The following is a 21,502-nucleotide window of genomic DNA, read 5'->3' as shown; positions in this document are numbered from 1 at the left end:
ACTTGAGCCCAGGGGTTCAAGATCAGCCTGGGCAATATAGGAAGACTTCATCTCTACAAAAAATTAAAAAATTAGGTGAGCATGGTGGCAAGTGCCTATAGTCCCAGTTACTTGGGAGGCTGAGGTGAGAAGATCACTTGAGCCCAGGAGGTGGAGGTTGCAGTGAGCTGAAATTGTGCCACTGCTCTACGGCCTGGGTGACAGAGGAAGACTCTGTCTCAAAAAGAAAAAAAAAATTGGTTCAGAACACTATCATTTTAAAAACAAACCCAAGGGAGTATAGAAAAGCAAGGGGGAAGAGCCTTTAAACCATAAGAATTTACTCAGCCTCTAGGGAATTAAGGAACACCCAAGGGAACAATCAGTCTTGAAATCAGATGACTTTACATTTTTATCCGTTTAGAATAAAGGTTAGGAACAACATGAGCAAATCGAGTCTGATCTTCCATCTCTCAAGCCAGGCGTGGTGGCTCACACCTGTAATCCCAGCTACTCAGGAGGCCGAGGCAGGAGAATCGATTGAACCTAGGAGGCAGAGGTTGCAGTGAGCCGAGATCGGGCCACTGCACTCCAGCCTGGACGACAGAGCGAGGCTCCATCTCAAAAGAAAAACAATAACAACAAAAATACAAAACAACAACAACAACAAAGAAATAGGGAACAGTATGCAGTTACGTAGACTCTTAGCCAAAGCAGAACGTTGTTACCCGTGAGTACCACAGGATCACTTTTTTTTTAAAGCAATACTTTTTTTTCTATTTTAAACTGTTACCAAAAGGCCCCGATAAAGACATACCACGTGTACAACTAGTGTATCTGGTTTAACATTATCTATTCCAAGAGACCCAGATGGTTCCAAGCAAATATAGCTGGGTGCTGAAAACAAAGCTTCACCCATAGATCGAAATTCAGTTACTAGAAAATTCAGTCTTGCCAGTGTCCTTCATTCCCAAGGACGTTCCTTAATATGTTTCATATTCCATTTCAATCATTCACTGTAGTTTTGACATCCCAACCAAGGTGATGTTGAGTTCATAACACACCCAATCTCATGATAGATTTCTGAACCTTTGTAGGAATGATAATAAAACGTTTCAGCACCAAATGGTCAATTATTTGGTTTTACCCCTGAGTATCTGTTCCATGATGGCATTTTGCTGATGCTTTTCAACATCTATTTATTATCATCTGATCAGCATAGCTAACGATAATTAAAATTACTCTAGATGATGGTTTGCATAGTCCAAAGGTATTTATGACCATCTCTTTACAGGACTGGGAACAAGATGAAACATTTTCAGATGAAGCTCCATGAAGTTTATATTTAACAAATTTATGTACCAAATGGCCATAAAAATCTGATGGAATATAAACAGGCCTTCAATAGGTATTAGTGGAGAAATAGGATTTAAATGTGATTTAATAGCTTAATATTGTTCATAGAGAATCGCCATCAGTCTCAGAAGATCAAGTGCAGAATTTGGTGGGCAACAGCTGACACACTGCATGGTTAAAAAGCAGAGCCCTGTGTACAAGTAGGGGAGCAGATGGAAGCAACGATTTCAGCTCATCAAAAGGCAGAAATTGCTTTGAAATCATGTCCATTGGAAATCATTAACTTCTTTTCTGTAAGCTCAGCTCCTATTATCCCCTTGCCCCACATGAAAAAAAAAACAAAAAAAAAAAACCTAAAATACTAGCTGAGACTTTGTCCTTGAAGGTGTATCAGATAGATGGCATCCAGGGATTTTTAGTAAGAAATCCATTTTATAAAGATGATGGCTCTGGATGTCCAAGGGGAAGAAGATTCAATGGTTCCCTTTTCAGAGCTCTATGAAGTCATTTGCATTACTAGGAAGCCAGCCAGTGCCCTGGAAAAAGTTAACAAACAACCTTCCAGGCCTGAACAACTGAATAGCTTATTATTCAATGACTTGACTTTGGCAGAATTCAGTTCAGTGTTCACATTTGATATGCAAACACTATTCAGTACTGAAATGCACTCATGATGTACATCTCAATATCCTATGCAAAAGGAGATATCATGCTGAATTAATTCATTGATTCTAAGATGCCACCAACTATACCACCGAAAAAGAAAAAATGCTGCCACTTGTAATTGTAACATGCCATCAACTCTAATATGCGTTTCATTTGTAAAGTTGTTAAAACATGAAAAACAATGGCCGTGTTAAAACATGCTGAATGTCTAAAATGTGTACAAAGCTCTATTCTGTGCACTTTTCAGGCTTAACACATTTAATCCTCACAAGTACCCTATCAGTGGGAACTATCATGATACTCATTTGACAGGGGCACACGGAAGTGAAGTAACATGACTTTACTAGCTGCTAAGGAGTTGACTTGGGATTCAAAGACACCTGGTTTGACTCTAGTGCCTACAGTCTTCATCCTTTCCCCATTCTGCCACGGTTCTGTTGATGATTAACTGGGAACAACAGCATAGATGGCTCTCACCTCTTGGAACAGAGCTGTGCCAAGCAGGATCCCTTACAGGTGAATAAAACCCAAGGAAGGACTGTGTCCGAAACCAGAATCCCCAACCTCCAAGCAGGAGGCCACAAGGCAGAGGGTCTGCTGCTTGCACCAGTAACCACTCCTTTCTCCACTTTGAAAAAGTGAACTCAGAAGCCCCTGGAGACGTGACTTATCAACTCATGTCTGAGGATGCCTCTGGGTGGTGAAAAAGGAATAGGGACTGCAGACTTCAGAAACGTGAGAACTTGGTACTTTCCCTCCAAAAGGACTCCCCAATTTACACTGAGTTCCCCATTTGTGGATCTCCAAGAGTCCACTCTGAAGTGGTTCCCATGAGGTATAACTGAAGTGAAAGAGAAAAGAGAACTATGGTTTATGAAGCATTTGACATACAGCATCTCACTGCATCCTCTCAATTCTCTCTGAAGTGGGTGCCATTTTCCCCTTTACTCAGCTGGGGAAGTTCAGAACAGCGAAGTCCCGTTATCACTTGGCTGCAGAGCCCTGCTTTGGACCCTATTTGGTCGAAGGCTGGTGATTTCTCTGATTCTAGTACAGAATCCTACTAACTGGGCCTGACCAGCTGCTAGCTTTTGGCAGATTCCTCAAGTGTTCTCCACCAAAACGCTCCACGACCCAAGATTCCTGTCCATCCTCTGTCATGAGCAATCCACCCACCAAGGCACCAACCACTGGACTCAACAAACATAAACACAAAGCTCTAGGTAAATAAACAGCAAAGCTGTGCCTTATTTTTTTTAAGTGACGTACACTGTATTCCCACAGTAATTATGAGGGGGAAAAAGAGCCAAACATTTAGGAAACAACTGCAGAGCCAGTGACTGAGGCTAATAGTGGATCACAAAGAATTAAAGAGTTGTGAGTTTCATGGAACAGAAGACTCAGATGAATATTTTCTTTTTCAAAACTCAAAAGATCAATATCAAGAAGAATATAAAAAATCATATAAAAAACATGGCTCACGCCTGTAATCTCAGCACTTTAGGAGGTCAAGGAGGGCAGATTGCTTGAGCCCAGGAGTTTGAGACCAGCCTGGCCAACATGGTGAAACCTCGTCTCTACTAAAAATGTAAAAATTAGCATAGTGTGGTGGCATGCACCTAAAATCCCAGCTACTTGGTAGGCTGAGGCAGGAGAGTCGCTTGAACCCTGGAGGCAGAGGTTGCAGTGAGCCAAGATCACACCACTGCACTCCAGCCTGGGTGACAAAGGCTGACTCGATCTAAAAAAGAAAACAAAACAAAAAACCAAAAAGCCAAAAAACAGCCACTACCCACCAGTCAAACATATGTAATTATTTTGTCACATTTGATTCCGATTCTGTCCCTACTTAAAAAAAAAAAAGAGAAAATTTCACACTTATAGTTGAAATCCCTTCCTCTTCCACACCTGGCTGACAGCTATCATAAATTTATTGTGAACTTAGTCCATATTTTAAAATAAACTTTGTATTTTATGTAACATATAAATGCATCTGCATCCATAAATAAGATATTCTTAAATGATTTTAATGGTTTCCATGGTCAGGTTTGTAAACGCTTTTGGAATTTATTTTTGAATATGGAGTGAGGTAGGGATCCATTCTTTTCTTTCTTTTTTTCTTGAGACAGGGTCTTTCTCTGTTGCCCAGATGGAAGTGTAGTAGCGCCATCATGACTCACTGCAGTTTTGACCTCCCAGGCTCAAGTGATCCTCCTGCCTCAGTCTCACAAGTAGCTGGAGCTACAGGCCTACATCACCATGCCTGGCTAATTATTTTTATTGTTTGTAGAGATGGGGTCTAGCTATGTTGCCCAGGCTGGCCTTGAACTCCTGGACTCAAGTGATCTTCTTGCCTTGGCCTCCCAAAGTGCTGGGATTACAAGCATGAGCCACTGTGCCCAGCCTATTATTTTAGTTTTCCCTATGAAATGTCAACTCACTTAATGTCATTTACTGAGAAAGTTATCTTTCCTTCCCACTGATTGGAGACACATTATCTATTATGTATCAAATTCACATGATCAGCTTACGTTTACTTCTATCTTTGTGCAAATACCACATTCTTTCATATGATTTTGTTATCAGATATATCAGATATGATGAACTTCGCCTCCTTGTTCTTTGTTCAAAATTTGTCTCAGCTATCTTTTGACTTTTATTTTTCCATCTGATTTTACAATTTATGACAATCCTGTTGAGATGTTGATTGGAATTACATTTAATTTGCAGTCTGATTTAGGAAATCACTTATTTCTTTACAGTATTTAGTCTTTTGCTCCATGCACATGGAGTATTTATAATTTGTTCAGGTCTTTGTTAGGTCCTTTGATAATAATTTCGTCTAGAAAAGTTAGATTTGTTCTTGGGTACCTTAAAGTTATGTTGCTATTGATAATGGGATTAATATTTTCTAATTATTACTCATATATGGAATATCATTGATATTTTTAAGTTGATCTGATAGCCAGTAACCCTTCTGAACATAATCATTTTACAATCATTTTAACTATTTAGTATTCTATTTAAGATAATTTGTAAATTCTCTTAGGTTTTCAATTTAGACACACTGCCTATAACAAAATTCTTTTATCTTTAGTTACATTCCTTATACCATTTTTTGCTCTTTCAATTTTAATTTTAAAAAATCATTGCGCTGGGTGTGGTGACTCACTCCTATAATGCCAGCACTTTGGGAGGCTGGGGTGGGAGGATCATTCGAGCCCAGGAGTTCAAGACCAGCATGGGCAACACAGCGAGATGCCCATCTCTACAAAAAAATAAATAAATAAATTAGCTGGGCATGGTGATGTGCTCCTGTAGTCCCAGCTACTAAGAAGGCTGAGGTGGGAGGATTGCTTCAGCCCAGGAAGTTGAGGCTGCAGTACGCCGTGATGGTGCCACTGCACTCCAGCCTGGGTGACACAGCAAGACCCTGTCTCCCAAAAAAATTTTTAAATCAATAAATAATTGTGACTTTAAATCTTAATATAATGTCAAACATGTCAAAAAATTGCAAGAATATAAAAAAAAAATCAAGAAATATCAGAAAATCCCTGAACACCCTTTACCCAGATTCTCCAACTGTTAACATTTGCTTCTTTTGCTTTGTCTTTCACATTTGAGAAAACATTGCAGGTATGTCCCTTGACCTCTAGATATTTCAGGATGAATTTCCTAAGAATAAAGACAGTCTCTCACCTGATTACAAAACAACGATCAAAATCAGGAAGTTTAACATTGATATAATACTATTATCTAATCCTCAGTCCCTACTTAAATTTTGCCGATTACCCAGTAATATCCTTTGAGCTCTTTTTCTCCAGTTTAGGTTCCAGTCCAGGATCATACTGCATTTAGTTGTCTCATCTCTTTAGTCTTCTTTAATCTAAAATAATTCATCAGCCTTTCTTTGTCTTTCATGACCTCAACAATTTTGGAGAGTACAGGCCAGCTATTTTATAGAATCCCATCAATCTGAGTTTGTGTAAAGTTTCCTTATGATTAGATTTAGCTTATGGGTTTTTTGTTTGTTTGTTTTTGACAAGAACACTAAAGAGGTGATGTGTCTTTTTCAGGACATCATATCATTTCTGATGCTAGTTTGTTCCAGGATTGATAACGTTACAGACATTTGGTTAAGGTGGTATACACCAGGTTTGTCTATTGTAAAATTCTTTCTTTCTTTTTTTTTTTTTGGAGACAGAGTTTCACTCTTGTTGCCCAGACTGGAGTGCAATGGCACATTCTTGGCTCAGTGCAACCTCCATCTCCCAGGTTCAAGTGATTCTCCTGCCTCAGCCTCCCCAGTAGCTGGGATTACAGGTGCCCGCCACCACGCCCGGCTAATCTTTTTGTATTTTTAGTAGAGATGGGGTTTCACTGTGGTCTCCAACTCCTGACCTCAGGTGATCCACCCACCTCGGCCTGCTAAAGTGCTGGGATTACAGGTGTGAGCCACTACTGTGCCTGGCTGTCTATTGTAAAATTATTTCTATTTCCATTTTCCATTAGTAAGTCACTTGCAGAGAAATACTCTTAGTCCATGTAAATATACTGTTCCTCATCAAACTTTTCACACACTAGTTTTAGCATTCAATGATGTTTACTATTAAATCAATTACTATTATGATAGTTGCAAATGGTGATTTTCTTCTACAGGTAGGCCCTAGGGTTGTGTATTTGCTCAAACTTGAATTACACAAAAAATAGTTTCAGTACTATTAGCCCATACTACAGTAAGAAACAAACTTATTACTTAGAATTCAATATTTGTTTACAATTCTTATTGTCTTCTGACTGAGGATACATAGTCAAAGTGCTGTGTAATTGAGAATTCCTTGGGAAAGGTCTTTTTCTCTCCTTTTCAGTGTGGCTATTTTATTTCTTTTAAAATACAGTTAGGTTCATTTATTTCTGTTTTAATTCTATTTTAGTATCTTCCACCCCACCAACCCCCTGCCTAATCCCTGTTGATTTGGTTTCATTATTTTTGAGTGGGGAAAACATTAACATGATTTCAAAAGTTGAATGATTCAAAAGGTATACTCCCAGAGGTAGTGCTTCTCTCTCCATCTCCACCCCGTTTCCACACACCCCTGCTGTAGGTAGCCAATCTCATTATTTTCTGGTTTGTCCTCTCTGCATGTCTTTTTTTTCCTGTTCTTCCTTTCCTTTCCTTTCCTTTCCTTTTGAGACAGAGTCTCACTCTCTCACCCAGGCTGGAGTGCAGTGGTATGATCTTGGCTCACTGCAACCTCCACCTCCTATGTTCAAGAGATTCTCCTGCTTCAGCCTCCCGAGTAGCTGGGATTACAGGCATGTGCCATGACGTCTGGCTATTTTTTATATTTTTAGTAGAGATGGGGTTTCACCATGTTGGCCAGGCTGGTCTCGAACTCCTGACCTCGGATGATCCATCTACTTTGGCTTCCCAAAGTACTGAGATTATAGGTGTGAGCTAACACGCCCAGCATTGGTGGTGATATATCCTGTACCCAATACTTGTTTTGCTCAACGGTCTTAGCATCCATTGATGGCTTTTTTTTTTTTTTTTGAGTCGATTATTACTGCAGTGGTTACAAAGTGGACATTCAGATCTTGATACTTGGTATTGCCTCTCTAGCTCCAAACTCCTGTTTCCCAACATGATTCAGCACCAGGTCTTTGCTGACAATGCTTTTGACCAGTTTGGTTAACTGTCTCCCTCACCCTTGATACTAGCACATCAGAGGAGGCAGGTCTTTTTGAATTTATCACAGCACCTGTGAATCAGGCCTAGCCAGAAAGCAGACACTACTTTAAGTTGTCTTCTACTAATGATTATCCGCGGTAAGTTCTAGCTTCTTTGAATGCAGAGGTAAGCTGTGTTGTCACTATACCTCTGAGAATCAGAAAGCGAGCCCGTGTGTGCTGGATATTCTTTTTGCTCATGTGTTTTTTACATGCAGCTCTCAGATCACAAATTGTACCACAAATAGCAGTGGCCACATCTTAAGGAATCAAACATGATCTGTTTTCCATTGTCCTCAAAATGATACCATTAGACACAGATTGAATAAGAACATTGACTTTCCACTTCACAGACCAAAGTAGATAATAATCCTTCCAAACTGCAAATGGGAGTGTTTTGTGCAACCTCCTTTTTAACAGGTGCTGACTTATTAGAGAAAATTGCAGATTTTGTAGGTGGCTGGTTATAATAATCTAAGGTTAAAAACAGAACGATAAAAGTTGAAGACATCAGAGATCACGTCTAAAAATAAAGCAAATGCTTTTTTTCTTTCTGTAATCCTCAATTAGAAGCCATTTAAGGAAGAGATAATCAGCTCCAGAGACCTGTAAATATGGATTCTGCAGTTCCCACTGGCACTCCTGCTTTACAAATTAATTTTAGTACATTTTGAAATGTGTTAACATCCATCCATCTATGTTGTCCTCTTGGAGTTACAAATACAAATGCAGTTGTCCCCGACCTTGGCCGAGGGGGATATATTCTGAGACTCCCACTGGATGTGTGAGACCTCAGATAGTACCAAACTCTATACACGCTCTATTTTTTTTTTTTTTTGATGTGATAACCGAGACAGCTACTAAGTAACTAACAGGCGTGTAGCGTATACAGAGCAGAGTTGACAGACGAAGGGAAGCTTCGTGCCCTGGGTGGGGTGGGGCAGGACGGTACGAGATTTCATGTTGCTCCTCAAAACAGCATGTAATTTAAAACTTAGGAATTGTTCTTTTCTGGAATTTTCCATTTAATATTTTTGGACTGCATTTGACTGCAGGGAACTAAAACTGCAGAAAGTGAAACCTCGGAGAAGCAGGGACTACTATGCTAATTAGAAAACAGACTTCACGGCTGGGCACGGTGGCTCACGCCTGTAATCCCAGCACTTTGGGAGGCCGAGGCGGGCAGATCACTTGAGGTCAGGAGTTCAAGATCAGCGTGGCCAACATGGTGAAATCCCGTCTCTACTAAAAATATAAACATTAGCTGGGTGTGGTGGCGTGCACCTGTAGTCCCAGCTACTCGGGAGGCTGAGGCAAGAGAATCGTTTGAACCTGGGAGGTAGAGATTGTAGTGAGGTGAGATCACGCCACTGCACTCCAGCCTGGGAGACAAAGTGAGACTCCGTTTCAAAAAATAAAAAAGAAAGAAAACAAACTTCACGATGACTATTGTCATAGCAAGCCTCAATAAATATAGCTCTCCTGAAATGATAAAATTCTCTCTTTGTCAGCTGGTAACTTCCAGGGGAAGCTACTTGTAGTCAGGAAGAGAACATTTCTTTCCAAAGCCATGCAAGTTGAGCCCAGTCAAGACATTGAGATGTTTATGCAATTTACCCGAAGGAGGCACCCAGGGGGAGAAATTAGATCTCTCTAAGTAAATCTTTGTGGTTAAATTAATGAGATCGTTTATTTCCTAAAATCAAGCACAGCTCAGTGATTGAAAATTAGTCTTAACCAAGGAATAAATATAACAATGAGAAGCTGGACCTGGAAGCCATCAGAAGGTCCTTCTTAGGACCTGGGCAATCTCTATCTTGGAGCATCTAGAAACTTCTCTTTTCTGTCACTCCTCTCCCTAGATAAAAATCATGACCCACATCCCTCTCTGAATGCCAGATTCATATACATATGCAACTTCTTCTTCTCCTTCTTTTGAGACAGAGTCTCGCTCTGTTGCCCAGGCTGGAGTACGGTGGCTTGATCATGGTTCACTGAAGCCTTGACCTCCTGGGCTCAAGCAATCCTCCCACCTCAGCCTCCTGAGTAGCTGGGATGACAGGTGTGTGCCACCATGTCCAGCTAATTAAATTTTTTTTTTTTTTGTAGAGATGGGGGTCTCACCATGTTGCCCAGGCTGGCCTTGAACTCTTGGGTGCAAGCGATCCTCCTGCTTTGACCTCCCAGAGCACTGGGATTACAGGTGAGAGCCACAACACCTGGCCAGTATCCAACTTCTTACCCCTCATTTCCACTTGGAAGTCTCATTGGTATGTGAAAGTCATCATGTCTAAATGGCGCTCTTGCTTTTCTTCTCAGAACCTGCTTCTCCTCCACTGTTTCCCATGATGGCAACGGCACCACCACTTACCCAGGGCCACTAGGCAGAGCTAGAAAGCCTGAGATCATCCCTCTTTTGTTCCCCTCTCATGCCCCGCATCAATTCTAACAGAAAGTCACTCTGTTTTCAAAATAGATCCCTTCCTCCCCTCTTTATCCTCTGCCATCTTTCCAGCTCAAACCACCATCTTGGTCTGGATCATTCCAATAGCCTACCAACTGGACTCCCTGCTTCCGGTCTTGCCTTTCACTAATTCTCCACAGAACAGCCAGAGCAAACATTTTAAAACATAAATCAACCAATGTAATGGGGTGTCCTAATCTGGATTCTGGAACAGAAGCAAAAGTACATTATTGGGAAAACTGGTGAAATCTGAATGAAGTCTGTAGTTTTGGCAGTGGAATCATGGTTACGTAGGGGGAAACTGGGTAGAGGGTATTTGAGAACCCTGTGCACAATCTTCGCAAGTTTAGTATACATTTTTTTTTTTTTCTGAGATGGAGTTTTGCTCTTGTCGCCCCAGCTGGAGTGTGGTGGCACAATTTTGGCTCACTGCAACCTCTATCTCCCAGGTTCAAGTGATTCTTCTGCCTCAGCCTCCTGAGTAGCAGGGATTACAGGCATGCACCACCACGCCCAGCTAATTTTTTTTTTTGAAGTAGAAACAGGGTTTCACCATGTTGGCCAGGCTGGTGTTCTCAAACTCCTGACCTCAGGTAATCTGCCCGCTTCAGCCTCCCAAAGTGCTGGAAAATAAGCCACTGTACCCAGCCAACTTTAGTATAAATTTAAAATTATCCCCAAATAAAAAATTTAAAAAAACTCCACGAACAGTATCTTGTTATTCCTTTGTTTAAAATCCTTGAATAAGTTCCCACTGCACTGAAATCCACACTCTGCCGTGGCCCCATAGCTCTTGCGTGATCTAGCTTTTACTACATTTTCAAACTCAGTTCCTGCCAGTCTACTTATTCTCACTCCTAATGCTCTAGCTAGTGGTTTTCCAACAGTTCCTGGAATATGTGAGGCTGTGTTAGGGGCCAGGGCCTTTGCTCCCTGCATTAGTTTGTGGGGTCAGCCATAACAGAACACCACAGATTGGGTGGTGTAAACAACAAAATCTAATTAATTGTCTCACAGCTCTGGAGGCTGAAAGTCCAAGATCAATGTGCCTGCAGGGTTGATTTCTTCAGAGACCTCCTCCTTGGCTTGCGGATGGCTGCCTTCTCCCTACGTCTTCACGTGTTGCACCCAAAGAGTCTGCTTGTTTGTTTGTTTTTGAGACAGCGTCTCTCTCTGTCACCCAGGCTGGAGTGCAGTGGCACGATCTTGGCTCACCGAAACCTCTGCTTCCTGGGTTCAAGTGATCCTTCCATCTCAGCCTCCCGAGTAGCTGGGACTACAGGTGTGCACCACCACATCTGGCTAGTTTTTGCATTTCTTATGTACAGATGGGGTTTTGCCACGTTGCTCAGGCTGGTCTTGAACTCTTGAGCTTAAGCGATCCACCCGCCTCAGCCTCCCAAAGTGCTGGGATTCCAGCTGTGAGCCACCACACCCAGCCTAGAGTCTCTTTATGTGCCCAAGTGTTCTCTTCTTATCTGAACACCAGTCAGACTGGATTAGGACCCACTCTAATGGCCTCATTTTAACTTAATCCCCTCTTTAAAGGTCCTGTCTCCATGCACAGTCACATTCTAAAGCTTCCACGTATGAACTTGGGGTGGGGGAACATATATCTCATAGGGCTGGCTCCTTCCCATACTCAAGCCTCAAGTGGACTTGTGTCTTCTGAGGGGCCTTTCTGACCACATGGCCTCAGGCTGAGCTCCCTCTAGTCTGTTTATAGCTTTCCTAGCACTTAGCACAGCTGCAATTCTTTTGTTTGTTTACTTGCCTATTATCTGCTTCCCCTACTCCATGATTAATGGAGGGCTGGTTTGTTTGGTTTTTTTTTTTTTTTTTCTGAGATGGAGTTTCACTCTTGTTGCTCAGTCTGGAGTGCAATGGCACGATCTCAGCTCACTGCAATCTCTGCCTCCCAGGTTCAAGTGATTCTCCTGCCTCAGCCTGCTGAGTACCTGGAATTACAGGCATGCGCCACCATGCCCAGCTAATTTTTTGTATTTTTAGTACAGATGGGGTTTCTCTATGTTGGTCAGGCTGATCTCGAACTCCCGACCTCAGGTGATCTGGCTGCTTCTGCCTCCCAAAGTGCTGGGATTACAGGCGTGAGCCACTGCAACCGGCCTGGAGGGCTGGTTTGTCTTAATGCTGTATCCCCGATCCTTCTCCTAATGCCTGGGACATAGTAGGTGCTCAAAACTTGTTGAACAGCAAATGGTTCATTGACACTTGAGACAAAATCAGAGTCTCATTGGGAAATCATCATGAGTGCAGTTAATCCCGAGGTGTGGCCATCACAGTAATCATGTCTCATATTTGCATGGCACTTTACAGTTTATGAAGTGCTTCCATGTAAATGAACCTCTATGCATCCTCTACACCCTGATGGAAGCATTATTTATCCTATTTTTTTTGTTAAATAAAGAAACCAAGCCTTAGGCTTATGGTGATAACTGGAACTTCAATACTGATCTTTCTGTTTCACAAAGAACAACTTTGTGTTCTTTCATTACCACACAGAGGAGCTAGAAATGAAATACATTCCAGACACTTCTTTTAGGCAGCCTCCAAGGAGACCCCTGTGAAAGACAGAGCTTCATGTTTCCAGGAACTAAACTGGACATTCTCTTCATTTTATCAGAGGAGTTTCTTTGCCAAGAAATAATGTCCTTGGTGATATGTGGCTAATGAGAACACATATGTTACTCAGGTCTTTTTATTGTGTGAGTGGGAGTGGAATGGAGTGGGGTTTACATATGCCTTTTGTAAACTGTCCTATTTTCCAGGAGTATAAAGGAGTGAAGACATTTGTTTTCCTAAGTGTTGGTTTTAAATAGCACTTACAATTTCTTTAAATCTATAGTTCTCAGTCTTGTTGCCCCTTAGATTCACCTGGAGGAGCTGTAAAAATCCCAATGCCGGCCAGGCATGGTGGCTCACACCTGTAATCCCAGCAATTTGGGAAGCCGAGGCGGGCGGATCATGAGGTCAGGAGATCGAGACCATCCTGGCTAACACAGTGAAACTCCACCTCTACTAAACACACACACACACACACACACACACACACACACACACACACACACACACAAAATTAGCCAGGCATGGTGGCGGGCGCCTGTAGTCCCAGCTACTCTGGAGGCTGAGGCAGGAGAATAGCGTGAACCTGGAAGGCGGAGCTTGCAGTGAGCCGAGATCGCGCCACTGCACTCCAGCCTGGGTGACAGAGTGAGACTCCATCTCAAAAAAAAAAGAATCCCAATGCCTCAACCCCACCTCAGACCAATGAAATCAGAATCCCCAGGGCTGGGACAGCAGCATCAGTGATGGCTAAAGCTTCCCAGGTGATTTTTTTTTTTTTTTTTTTTGAGAAGGAGTCTCGCTCTGTTGCCCATGCTGGAGTGCAGTGGCGTGATCTCGGCTCCCTGCAACTTCCGCCTCCCAGATTCAAACAATTCTCCTGCCTCAGCCTCCCTAGTAGCTGGGATTACAGGCATGCACCACCACACCCAGCTAATTTTTGTATTTTTAGTAGAGACGAGGTTTCACCATGTTGGACAGGCTGGTCTCAAACTCCTGAGCTCAAGCCATCCTCCCGCCTCGGCCTCCCAAAGTGCTGGGATTACAGGTGTGAGCCACCCCGCCTGGCCCAGGTGATTTTAATAGGCAGCTGTGATTGAGAACTGCTGGTCTAGACCCTCTCAGGGGTGGGGACAGCATAGCCAATGTCTCCTGAGGGAACATATCAGGTTCAGCCTCAGGGTAGACTCTAAAACTGCACACACTGCCAGCTGGAGAATTTGGTGTTCTGGAAGTGAGTGCTCTGTCCTTCATGCTTATTGGCTGGTTTAGACCAGCCTGCGCCCAGGACCCATTAAATAAAAATCCCAGGGGCTGGGACCCAGGCATGAGTTGTTAAAACTTCTCAGGTGAATCCAATGTGCAGCCAAGGCTGGGAACCACTGCTTTAAATGGTGCCTGCTTTGTTTGGAAGAGGAAGTAAAGTAGCAAGGCTGCCCCCATTAACCCCATTGAACACCAGTAACCTGGCAGCCGTCACCACATGAGCAGCCTCTCATTCAGCTGAACCAGGCAGTGCTAAGCACGGACTCTCACAGGCCTAGATTTATGGCCTTGGATAAACAACGGAACCTTACCTTGGCACGGTGCCCTCCTCCCTAGCACTAATGAAGGCCCAAATAATTCTCATAAGTATGTGCATAAAATAAATGGGCCTCAGTTTAAGACAACTTCCCCATTGCATCCTGGTTAATGTAATCACAGTTTGCAGGTTTTCACAATCATACGTATACTGGTTTTATTTTTAACAAGGAAGATATTTACTCATACTGCCACTATTTTTTTTTTTTTACTAGATATTGGGTCACGTCAAAAAATTACTTATATGGTAATTGATAATAGGATAACAACATGTACTCGATTCAACCACTATCATCAATATGACTATCAGCAGCCTCTTTCAATTTAATTATTGCTTCTTATCGTCATCAATTTCATTAAATTTTTGGCAGGTAGGGGAGGAAACAGTGCAGATAGCAGTATGAAGGATGGTAGCTGAATGATAAGAGTGTACACCCAGAAAGTGCAAAGAAATGAACTGAGTTTATTAAATAGTTTGGAAACGCGGTGAGACAAGAGAATTATCCACTACTGCACTGCTTTCCTTAGCAACTCTGCCTCCCACCAAAAACTCCACACTCAACCCAGGACAGAAAAAGAGCACACCAGCACACGCCTTGGCTTAAAACACCAGTTTTGAATCCCTGGCTAGATAAAGCTAGCGTTTAGTAATTAAAGAATTGTTAGATAAATATATACTTCTTATGTTCAGATTTTGAAGTATTAACAAGTATGAATGGAAACGGATGCAGCCCTCCTTTTCTTTTCTTTTTTTTTGAGACAGAGTTTCACTCTTGTTACCCAGGCTGGAGTGCAGTGGCGCGATCTCTGCTCACGGCAACCTCTGCCTCCCGGGTTCAAGCAATTCTCCAACCTCAGCCTCCTGAGTAGCTGGGATTACAGGTGCACGCCACCATGCCCAGCTAATTTTTCTATTTTTAGTAGAGACGAGGTTTCGCCATGTTGGCCAGGCTGGTCTCAAACTCCTGACCTCAGGTATCCACCCACCGCAGCCTCCCAAAGTGCTGGGATTACAGGCGTGAGCCACCATGCCTCGGCGCAACACTCCTTTTCTGCCTTTCTGGGACCAACTTTGAATCTGCTGGACAACCAACAGCCACTGAATATGTAAAACAGAGGAGGGCAAATTGGCAAAGAAGTCTAATGAAGTGGGGCTGGGCCGTGTGGTCCAATGGCCTCAGGAGCAAGACCTGGGGTCCGTGGAGCAGGGTCAAGCAGAGGCTGGGGGGCAGGGGGTGGCAACTGGGCCAAAAACACATTTAGGGCCTCTTTAGTGTAACAAGATGGCAGGACTGGGGCTTGGGCAAGTTGGGTGCCATGACAGGCAGACAAGCAGCAGGTCCCCTGGGCAGTTCCAGAGTCCACATTCTGGGGAGAGGGAGGCAAGCCAGGCTATAACAGCTGAGATTTCTCCTAGAGGAAGCAAACTGTGTCCAAGGACTGCACAGAGTGAATAGGTGATAGGTGCTTCTCTTGCAGGCCAGCCTAAGTCTCAAAGGGGCCTGGCCCTTGGCATGGGCCTGGATCCTGATTGTAAGGTGGATAACCTGTTATTTTAAATTCCTAGAAGAGTAGTCAAAAAACCTGAGCACCTGCCAAAAAAGGATGTATAATAATACACAATAACCATATGAATTTTGGGGATGATTTGAACTGGGCAGAGGATAAACCAGATTACAGTGGTCCCACCAATCTATAGGGATCACAGTGAGGCCACGTGTCCCCTCTGCACCTCTTTTTTATTTTTAGGTGGCACTCTGTCACCCAAGCTGGAGTGTAGAGGTGCAAACATGGTTCACTGAAGGCTTGACCTCTTGGGCTCAAGTGATTCTCCCACTGCAGCCTCCCAGGTAGCTGCAGCCACCGGTGTGTGTGCCACCACGCCTGGCTAATTTTTAATTTTGCAGAGATGGGGTTTCACCATGCTGCCCAGGCTGGTCTCAAACTCCTGACCTCAGGTGATCCGTCCACCACAGCCTACCAGAGTGCTGGGATTATAGGTGTGAGCCATAGCACCTGGCCTCTCTACACTGCTTCAAATGGAGAGCTGTTTTGAATGAACTCATGGAGATAGAGGCATAGAGAAAAAGAGAGAAAGCAAGGAAATTTGTTTGGAAAGACTAAAAGATATTTAAAAAATTTTTTTCCAGCCAGGCATGGTGGCTCACGCTCGTAATCCCAGCACTTTGGGAGGCCAAGACAGGCAGATTGCTTGAGTCCAGGAGTTTGAGACCAGCCTAGGCAACATGGTACAACCACGTCTCTAAAAAAAACACAAAAATTAGCTGGGCACGGTCGTGTGTGCTGTAGTCCCAGTAGGGGGGCTGAGGTGGGAGGATTGCTTGAGCCCAGGAGGTGGAGGCTGCAGTGACCTGAGATCGTGCTACTGCACTCCAGCCTGGGTGACAGAGCGAGACCCTGTCTTATAAAGAAAAAAAAAATTCCCCCATATTTTCATATTATGCCAGGAAAAGCAATTCGGGCAACTGAACTTTATTATCCTTTTCATGACAGTCCACAGCTACGTGAAAAGAGTCAAGCTTACTTCAATATCCAGTGACCAGCAATTGTTTAATGAAGTACACTGAAATATGGAAGGTGGTACAGCCAGGAAAAATCATTATAGGGAAGCATACTTCAGGGCATGTTAAAAATAACATACTATATGATTCAATTCAGGAGGAATTGGTTAAAAAATAAATTTGTCCATAATCTGCAACATGAACCAAATTGCTAACAGAAGTCATCTCTAAATTGTGGGATTGCTATTGGTTTTTCCTTTCTTTTTTCAATACTTTCTTTTTGCATTCTCCAAGTTTGAATAGCCATGTATTAACTTTTTTTTTTTTGAGACAGAGTCTCGCTCTGTTGCCAGGCTAGAGTGCAGTGGCGCGATCTGGGCTCACTGCAACCTCTGCCTCCCAGGCTCAAGTAATTCTCCTGCCTCAGCCTCCTGAGTAGCTGGGATTACAGGCATGCGCCACCACGCCCGGCTAATTTTTTGTATTTTTAGTAGAGATGGGGTTTTGCCATGTTACCCAGGCTGGTCTTGAACCCCTGAGCTCGGACAATCTGCCCACCTTGGCCTCCCAACATGCTAGGATTGCAGGCATGAGCTACCGCGCCCAGCCTGCTTTCTAATCAGGAAAAAAAAAAAAAATCACTATTTTACAAGGATTCAAGTTGAAACACAGTGTGACACTGTTTTAGGCATGGTGGTTTTGATGAATTTGGCCAGCAACGCGCCTGTGATTTCAGGCTGTGAAGGAAAATGGCCCTAAACATTTCCCATTGGGCTGCCACTTCAAGGAGACACTAACGATGGGGTTCCTGAACATGGCGGTAGGATAGTACTTCTGCCAGCTGTATTTTTCTCTCCTCTGGGAAGTTCCATGAACTCTGGGGAAGCCCCGAAGCTTCTAGATCCAGGTTCTTCCTTTCAATGGGTCCTGAGGGAACCCACAGCCTAATCCCAGGTGAGGCTTTTGGTAGGTCAAAACAGTCACCCCCAAAGAAAAGAGAAGTTAGAAATGTACTGCCCAAACAGAAAGAGCCTGGGGGTAAAAGCCAGGTCAGAAGATGGGTTTTACCCAACACTAATAAGCAAAATACTTGGCTGAAATTTAGTAAAAGTCAGAATGCCTCAGGAGGTAAATATTTTGTGGGGGTACCCCCTGATTTTAAGGTAGGATGTGTGGGTGTATACATACACCGCATGTGTGTAAGTAAGCATGCATGCAGTATGCACACACACATCTGATTCTATTTCCTTTTCTCTTTTTTTATTTTTTTGAGATGGAGTCTCGCTCTGTGGCCCAGGCTGAAGTGCAGTGGTGCAACCTCGGCTCACTGTAACCTCTGCCTCCCAGGTTCAAGCAATCCTCCTACCTCAGCCTCCCAAGTAGCTGGGATTACCGGTGTGCACCACCACACCCAGCTAATTTTTGTATTTTTAGTCGAGACAGGGCTTCGCCATGTTGGCCAGGCTGGTCTTGAACTCCTGATCTCAGGTGATGTGCCTCCCTCAGCCTCCCAGAGTGCTGGGATTACAGGCGTGAGCCACTGCACCGGGCCTGTATTTCCTTTTCTGTTCACACATACATCTGACTGTATTTCCTTTTCTGTGTACACATATCTTTGATTGTATTCCCTTTCCGAAGTAGATATTAATAGGCATTGAGAAGATGTGTACTCTGTCCAATGATCAGAAACCAAATCTTGGAGTTCCAAGTGCCCTGTCATCCTCTCCATCTCCATGACAATCACCCCAGGTCAGAGGCTTCCGCTCAGAAGCCCAGGGAAAGTACATAAAAATGAGAAGAAAGAAAAGCTAGACAACAAAAGAATTCCCGGGAAAAGTCCCAGGGAAATAACCCTCAGAATCCAAAGGCCAGAACATCTCTGAGGTCCCAGGCACAGGTCCCACTGCTGGCCCTGGTCACAGAGGGGCTGCGAGAAGTGCTGTGATATTCAGAGCCCAAGAGGCGAGCGCAGCATGGAAGGAGGGGCTACTCACGGTGTCATTGCTTCCTTTGTTGTCCTCATACTTGGTTTCTATATGAATGGAGAATTTCGGCAGAAAGGAACACTGTGGGAGAAAAGAAAACTTTCATTAGCATAACATTTTTTCTCTCTTCCTATATTCAGCAGAGCTTCTGAATACTTTCCTGGCCATTTGGTTGCGAGCACCGTCCCGGAGCAGAAATGTTAAGATACTAAGTCAATATCCAAATTCAGACAAAGGAAAGCCGCCTTTAGGACAATGAACACAGTTTCATCCAGACAGAGGTCGGGCCACAGAGAATAACCAGCAGTAGAGGGCAAGTCCCTGAAGAGAACATTTCCAAAAGGAATATTTTCTGTGACTCCTAGCATAAGCTTTAGAAAAGCAAACCCCTAAATCACGCGAGTTCCAGTTCTGGTGAGCTTACTTTTGGGGAGCAGCTACCATTGCTGGATTCCTGGGGACCCAGCCTTAATCTTTATATAAATGCTCATATAACATTAGCAAGGGGATATAGTAGAACTTTAAAGTCATAGATTATTGAAGTCAGACAGACCTGGCTTTTATTTTTAATTTTTAAAACATAAATTTATTTTTAAAGTAAAATAAAAAAAAATTTTAATTTATTTTAAATTTAAAATTTTATTTTTAATTTTTAAATTTTATTATTTTTTATTGTTTTGAGACAGGGTCTTGCTCTGTCGCCCAGGCTGGAGTGCAGTGGTGCGATCTCGGCTCACTGCAACCTCCACCTCCCAGGTTCAAGTGATTCTCATGCCTTAGCCTCCCGTGTAGCCCGGCTAATTTTTGTATTTTTAGTAGAGATAGGGTTTCTCCATGTTAGCCAGGCTGGTCTCGAACTCCTGAGCTCAAAAGATCTGCCCACCTTGGCCTCCCATAGTGCTGGGATTACAGATTACAGGCGCCCGGCCTTCTTTTTATTTTTATTTTTGAGACAGAGTCTTACTTTGTCACCCAGGCTGGGGTGCAGTGGTGCAATCACAGCTCACTGTAACCTTGACCTATGGGCTCAAGCGATCCTCCCACCTCAGCCTCCCAGGTAGCTGGGACTACAGCTATAGGTGTGTGACACCATGCCTGGCGGATTTTTAAATTTTTTTTGGTAAAGGCAAGGGTCTCTCTATGTTGCCCAGGCTGGTCTCAAATTCCTGGCCTTATGCGATTCTCCCGCCTCGGCCTCCCAAAGTGCTGGGATTACAGGCATGAGCCACTGCATCCAGGCGAGACCTGGCTTTTAATATGTAATTTGGATAAGTCATTTAACTTCTCTGAACCCCAACAGAGTTAAAACAGGAGTAATAATTATTACCTAAGAGCAACACTGTGAGGGTTAAATATTAATAAAATGATGTTTTAAAAATGTATAATACTGGGGAGCAAGAATGCATTCAGCAGACAGCATCCATGGGTAGAAACGGAACCAGAAAAGGCAGCTCCTGTCTTTGTCTTTGTCCACACGAGGGACAGAAACCCCAAATGCAACCCAGCCCTACAGCCCCAGTCTCGCTGAGTCAAGTCCTATGCATTCAGTAGATGTGAAGGGTTAAGGTGGCTTAAGAAGAGAATTTTGATGGATGTTGGTGTAACCACGCTCTAGCTAGCCCTAAGCTGGGCATTAACTTTCTTGGCCACCAGAGATGGGATTGACAGCTAATGGGCAAAATGACCCAGCACCTGCATTGGGATCTGTGGGTGTTGGGGAAACCAGACTTGGCCTGATAGCATCACAGTCCCAAGAGGCTGGATCCCTTATACATGATTCCAGTACTCATATACTGTCTATACCAGACACTGCTACAAATGCTCTGATGCTCTCACTCATTTATTCCTGGCAACAATCCCGTGAAGGAGGTACTATTACCATCCCCCCCTGCTTTAAAGATGAGGAGATGGAGGTGCAGAGAGGGTAAGTAAATGGCCTACAGTCTCATGCAGCCAGGTGGCCAGGTCTCAGTGTCCATACTCTTCACCATACTGAGTGGTTCTCAAAGAGGAGTTTCTGGACCAGCTCCAGCAGCCCAGAATTGTTAGAAATGCAAATACTTGGCCAGGCACGGTGGCTCATGCCTGTAATCCCAGCACTTTGGGAGACCAAGGCGGGCATATCACCTGAGGTCAGGGGTTTGAGACCAGCCTGGCCAACATGGTGAAACCCCGTCTTTACTAAAAATACAAGAATTAGCCAGGTGTAGTGGTGTACCCCTGTAATTCTAGCTACTTGGGAGGCTGAGGCACGAGAATCGCTTGAACCTGGGACGTGGAGGTTGCAGTGAGCTGAGATCATGCCATTGCACTCCAGCCTGGGCAACAGAGTGAGACTCAGTCTCAAAAAAAAAAAGAAAGGAAGAAAGAAAGAAGGTGGGGGGAGAGAGAGAGAGAGAGAGAGAAAGAGAGAGAGAGGGAGGGAGGGAAGGAGGGACGGAGGGAGAGAGAGAGAGAGAGAGAGAAAGAAAGAAAGAAAGAAAGAAAGAAAGAAAGATGCAAATTCTTCAGCAGACCAACTAAATCAGAAACTCTGGAGGTGGGGTTCAGCAGTCTGTTTACCAAGCCCTCCAGTGTATGCTGAGGCATGCTCAACCTGGAAAACCACCTGGCTATAGCACACACATGCTTCAGCC

At 43.6% G+C, this 21,502-nt stretch overlaps 1 protein-coding gene across 4 annotated transcripts in view; it reads right to left on the bottom strand.

Annotated features, from left to right (window-relative positions):
* Nucleotides 1-21,502, bottom strand: part of PITPNC1 (phosphatidylinositol transfer protein cytoplasmic 1) — a 312,787-nt gene that overhangs the window by 97,876 nt on the left and 193,409 nt on the right. For all 4 annotated transcript variants that reach the window (XM_063799225.1, XM_063799224.1, XM_001164285.8 and 1 more), the window contains one exon: nucleotides 18,876-18,947. In XM_063799225.1, the coding sequence (XP_063655295.1) occupies nucleotides 18,876-18,947 (72 nt within the window). The remainder of the gene's footprint in view (nucleotides 1-18,875; nucleotides 18,948-21,502) is intronic.

This window comes from Pan troglodytes, chromosome 19 (assembly GCF_028858775.2).
Source record: "Pan troglodytes isolate AG18354 chromosome 19, NHGRI_mPanTro3-v2.0_pri, whole genome shotgun sequence".
Lineage (NCBI taxonomy): Eukaryota > Metazoa > Chordata > Mammalia > Primates > Hominidae > Pan > Pan troglodytes.
The sequence above is the reverse complement of the archived record's forward strand: the minus strand, read 5'-3'. Positions and strand labels throughout refer to the sequence as shown.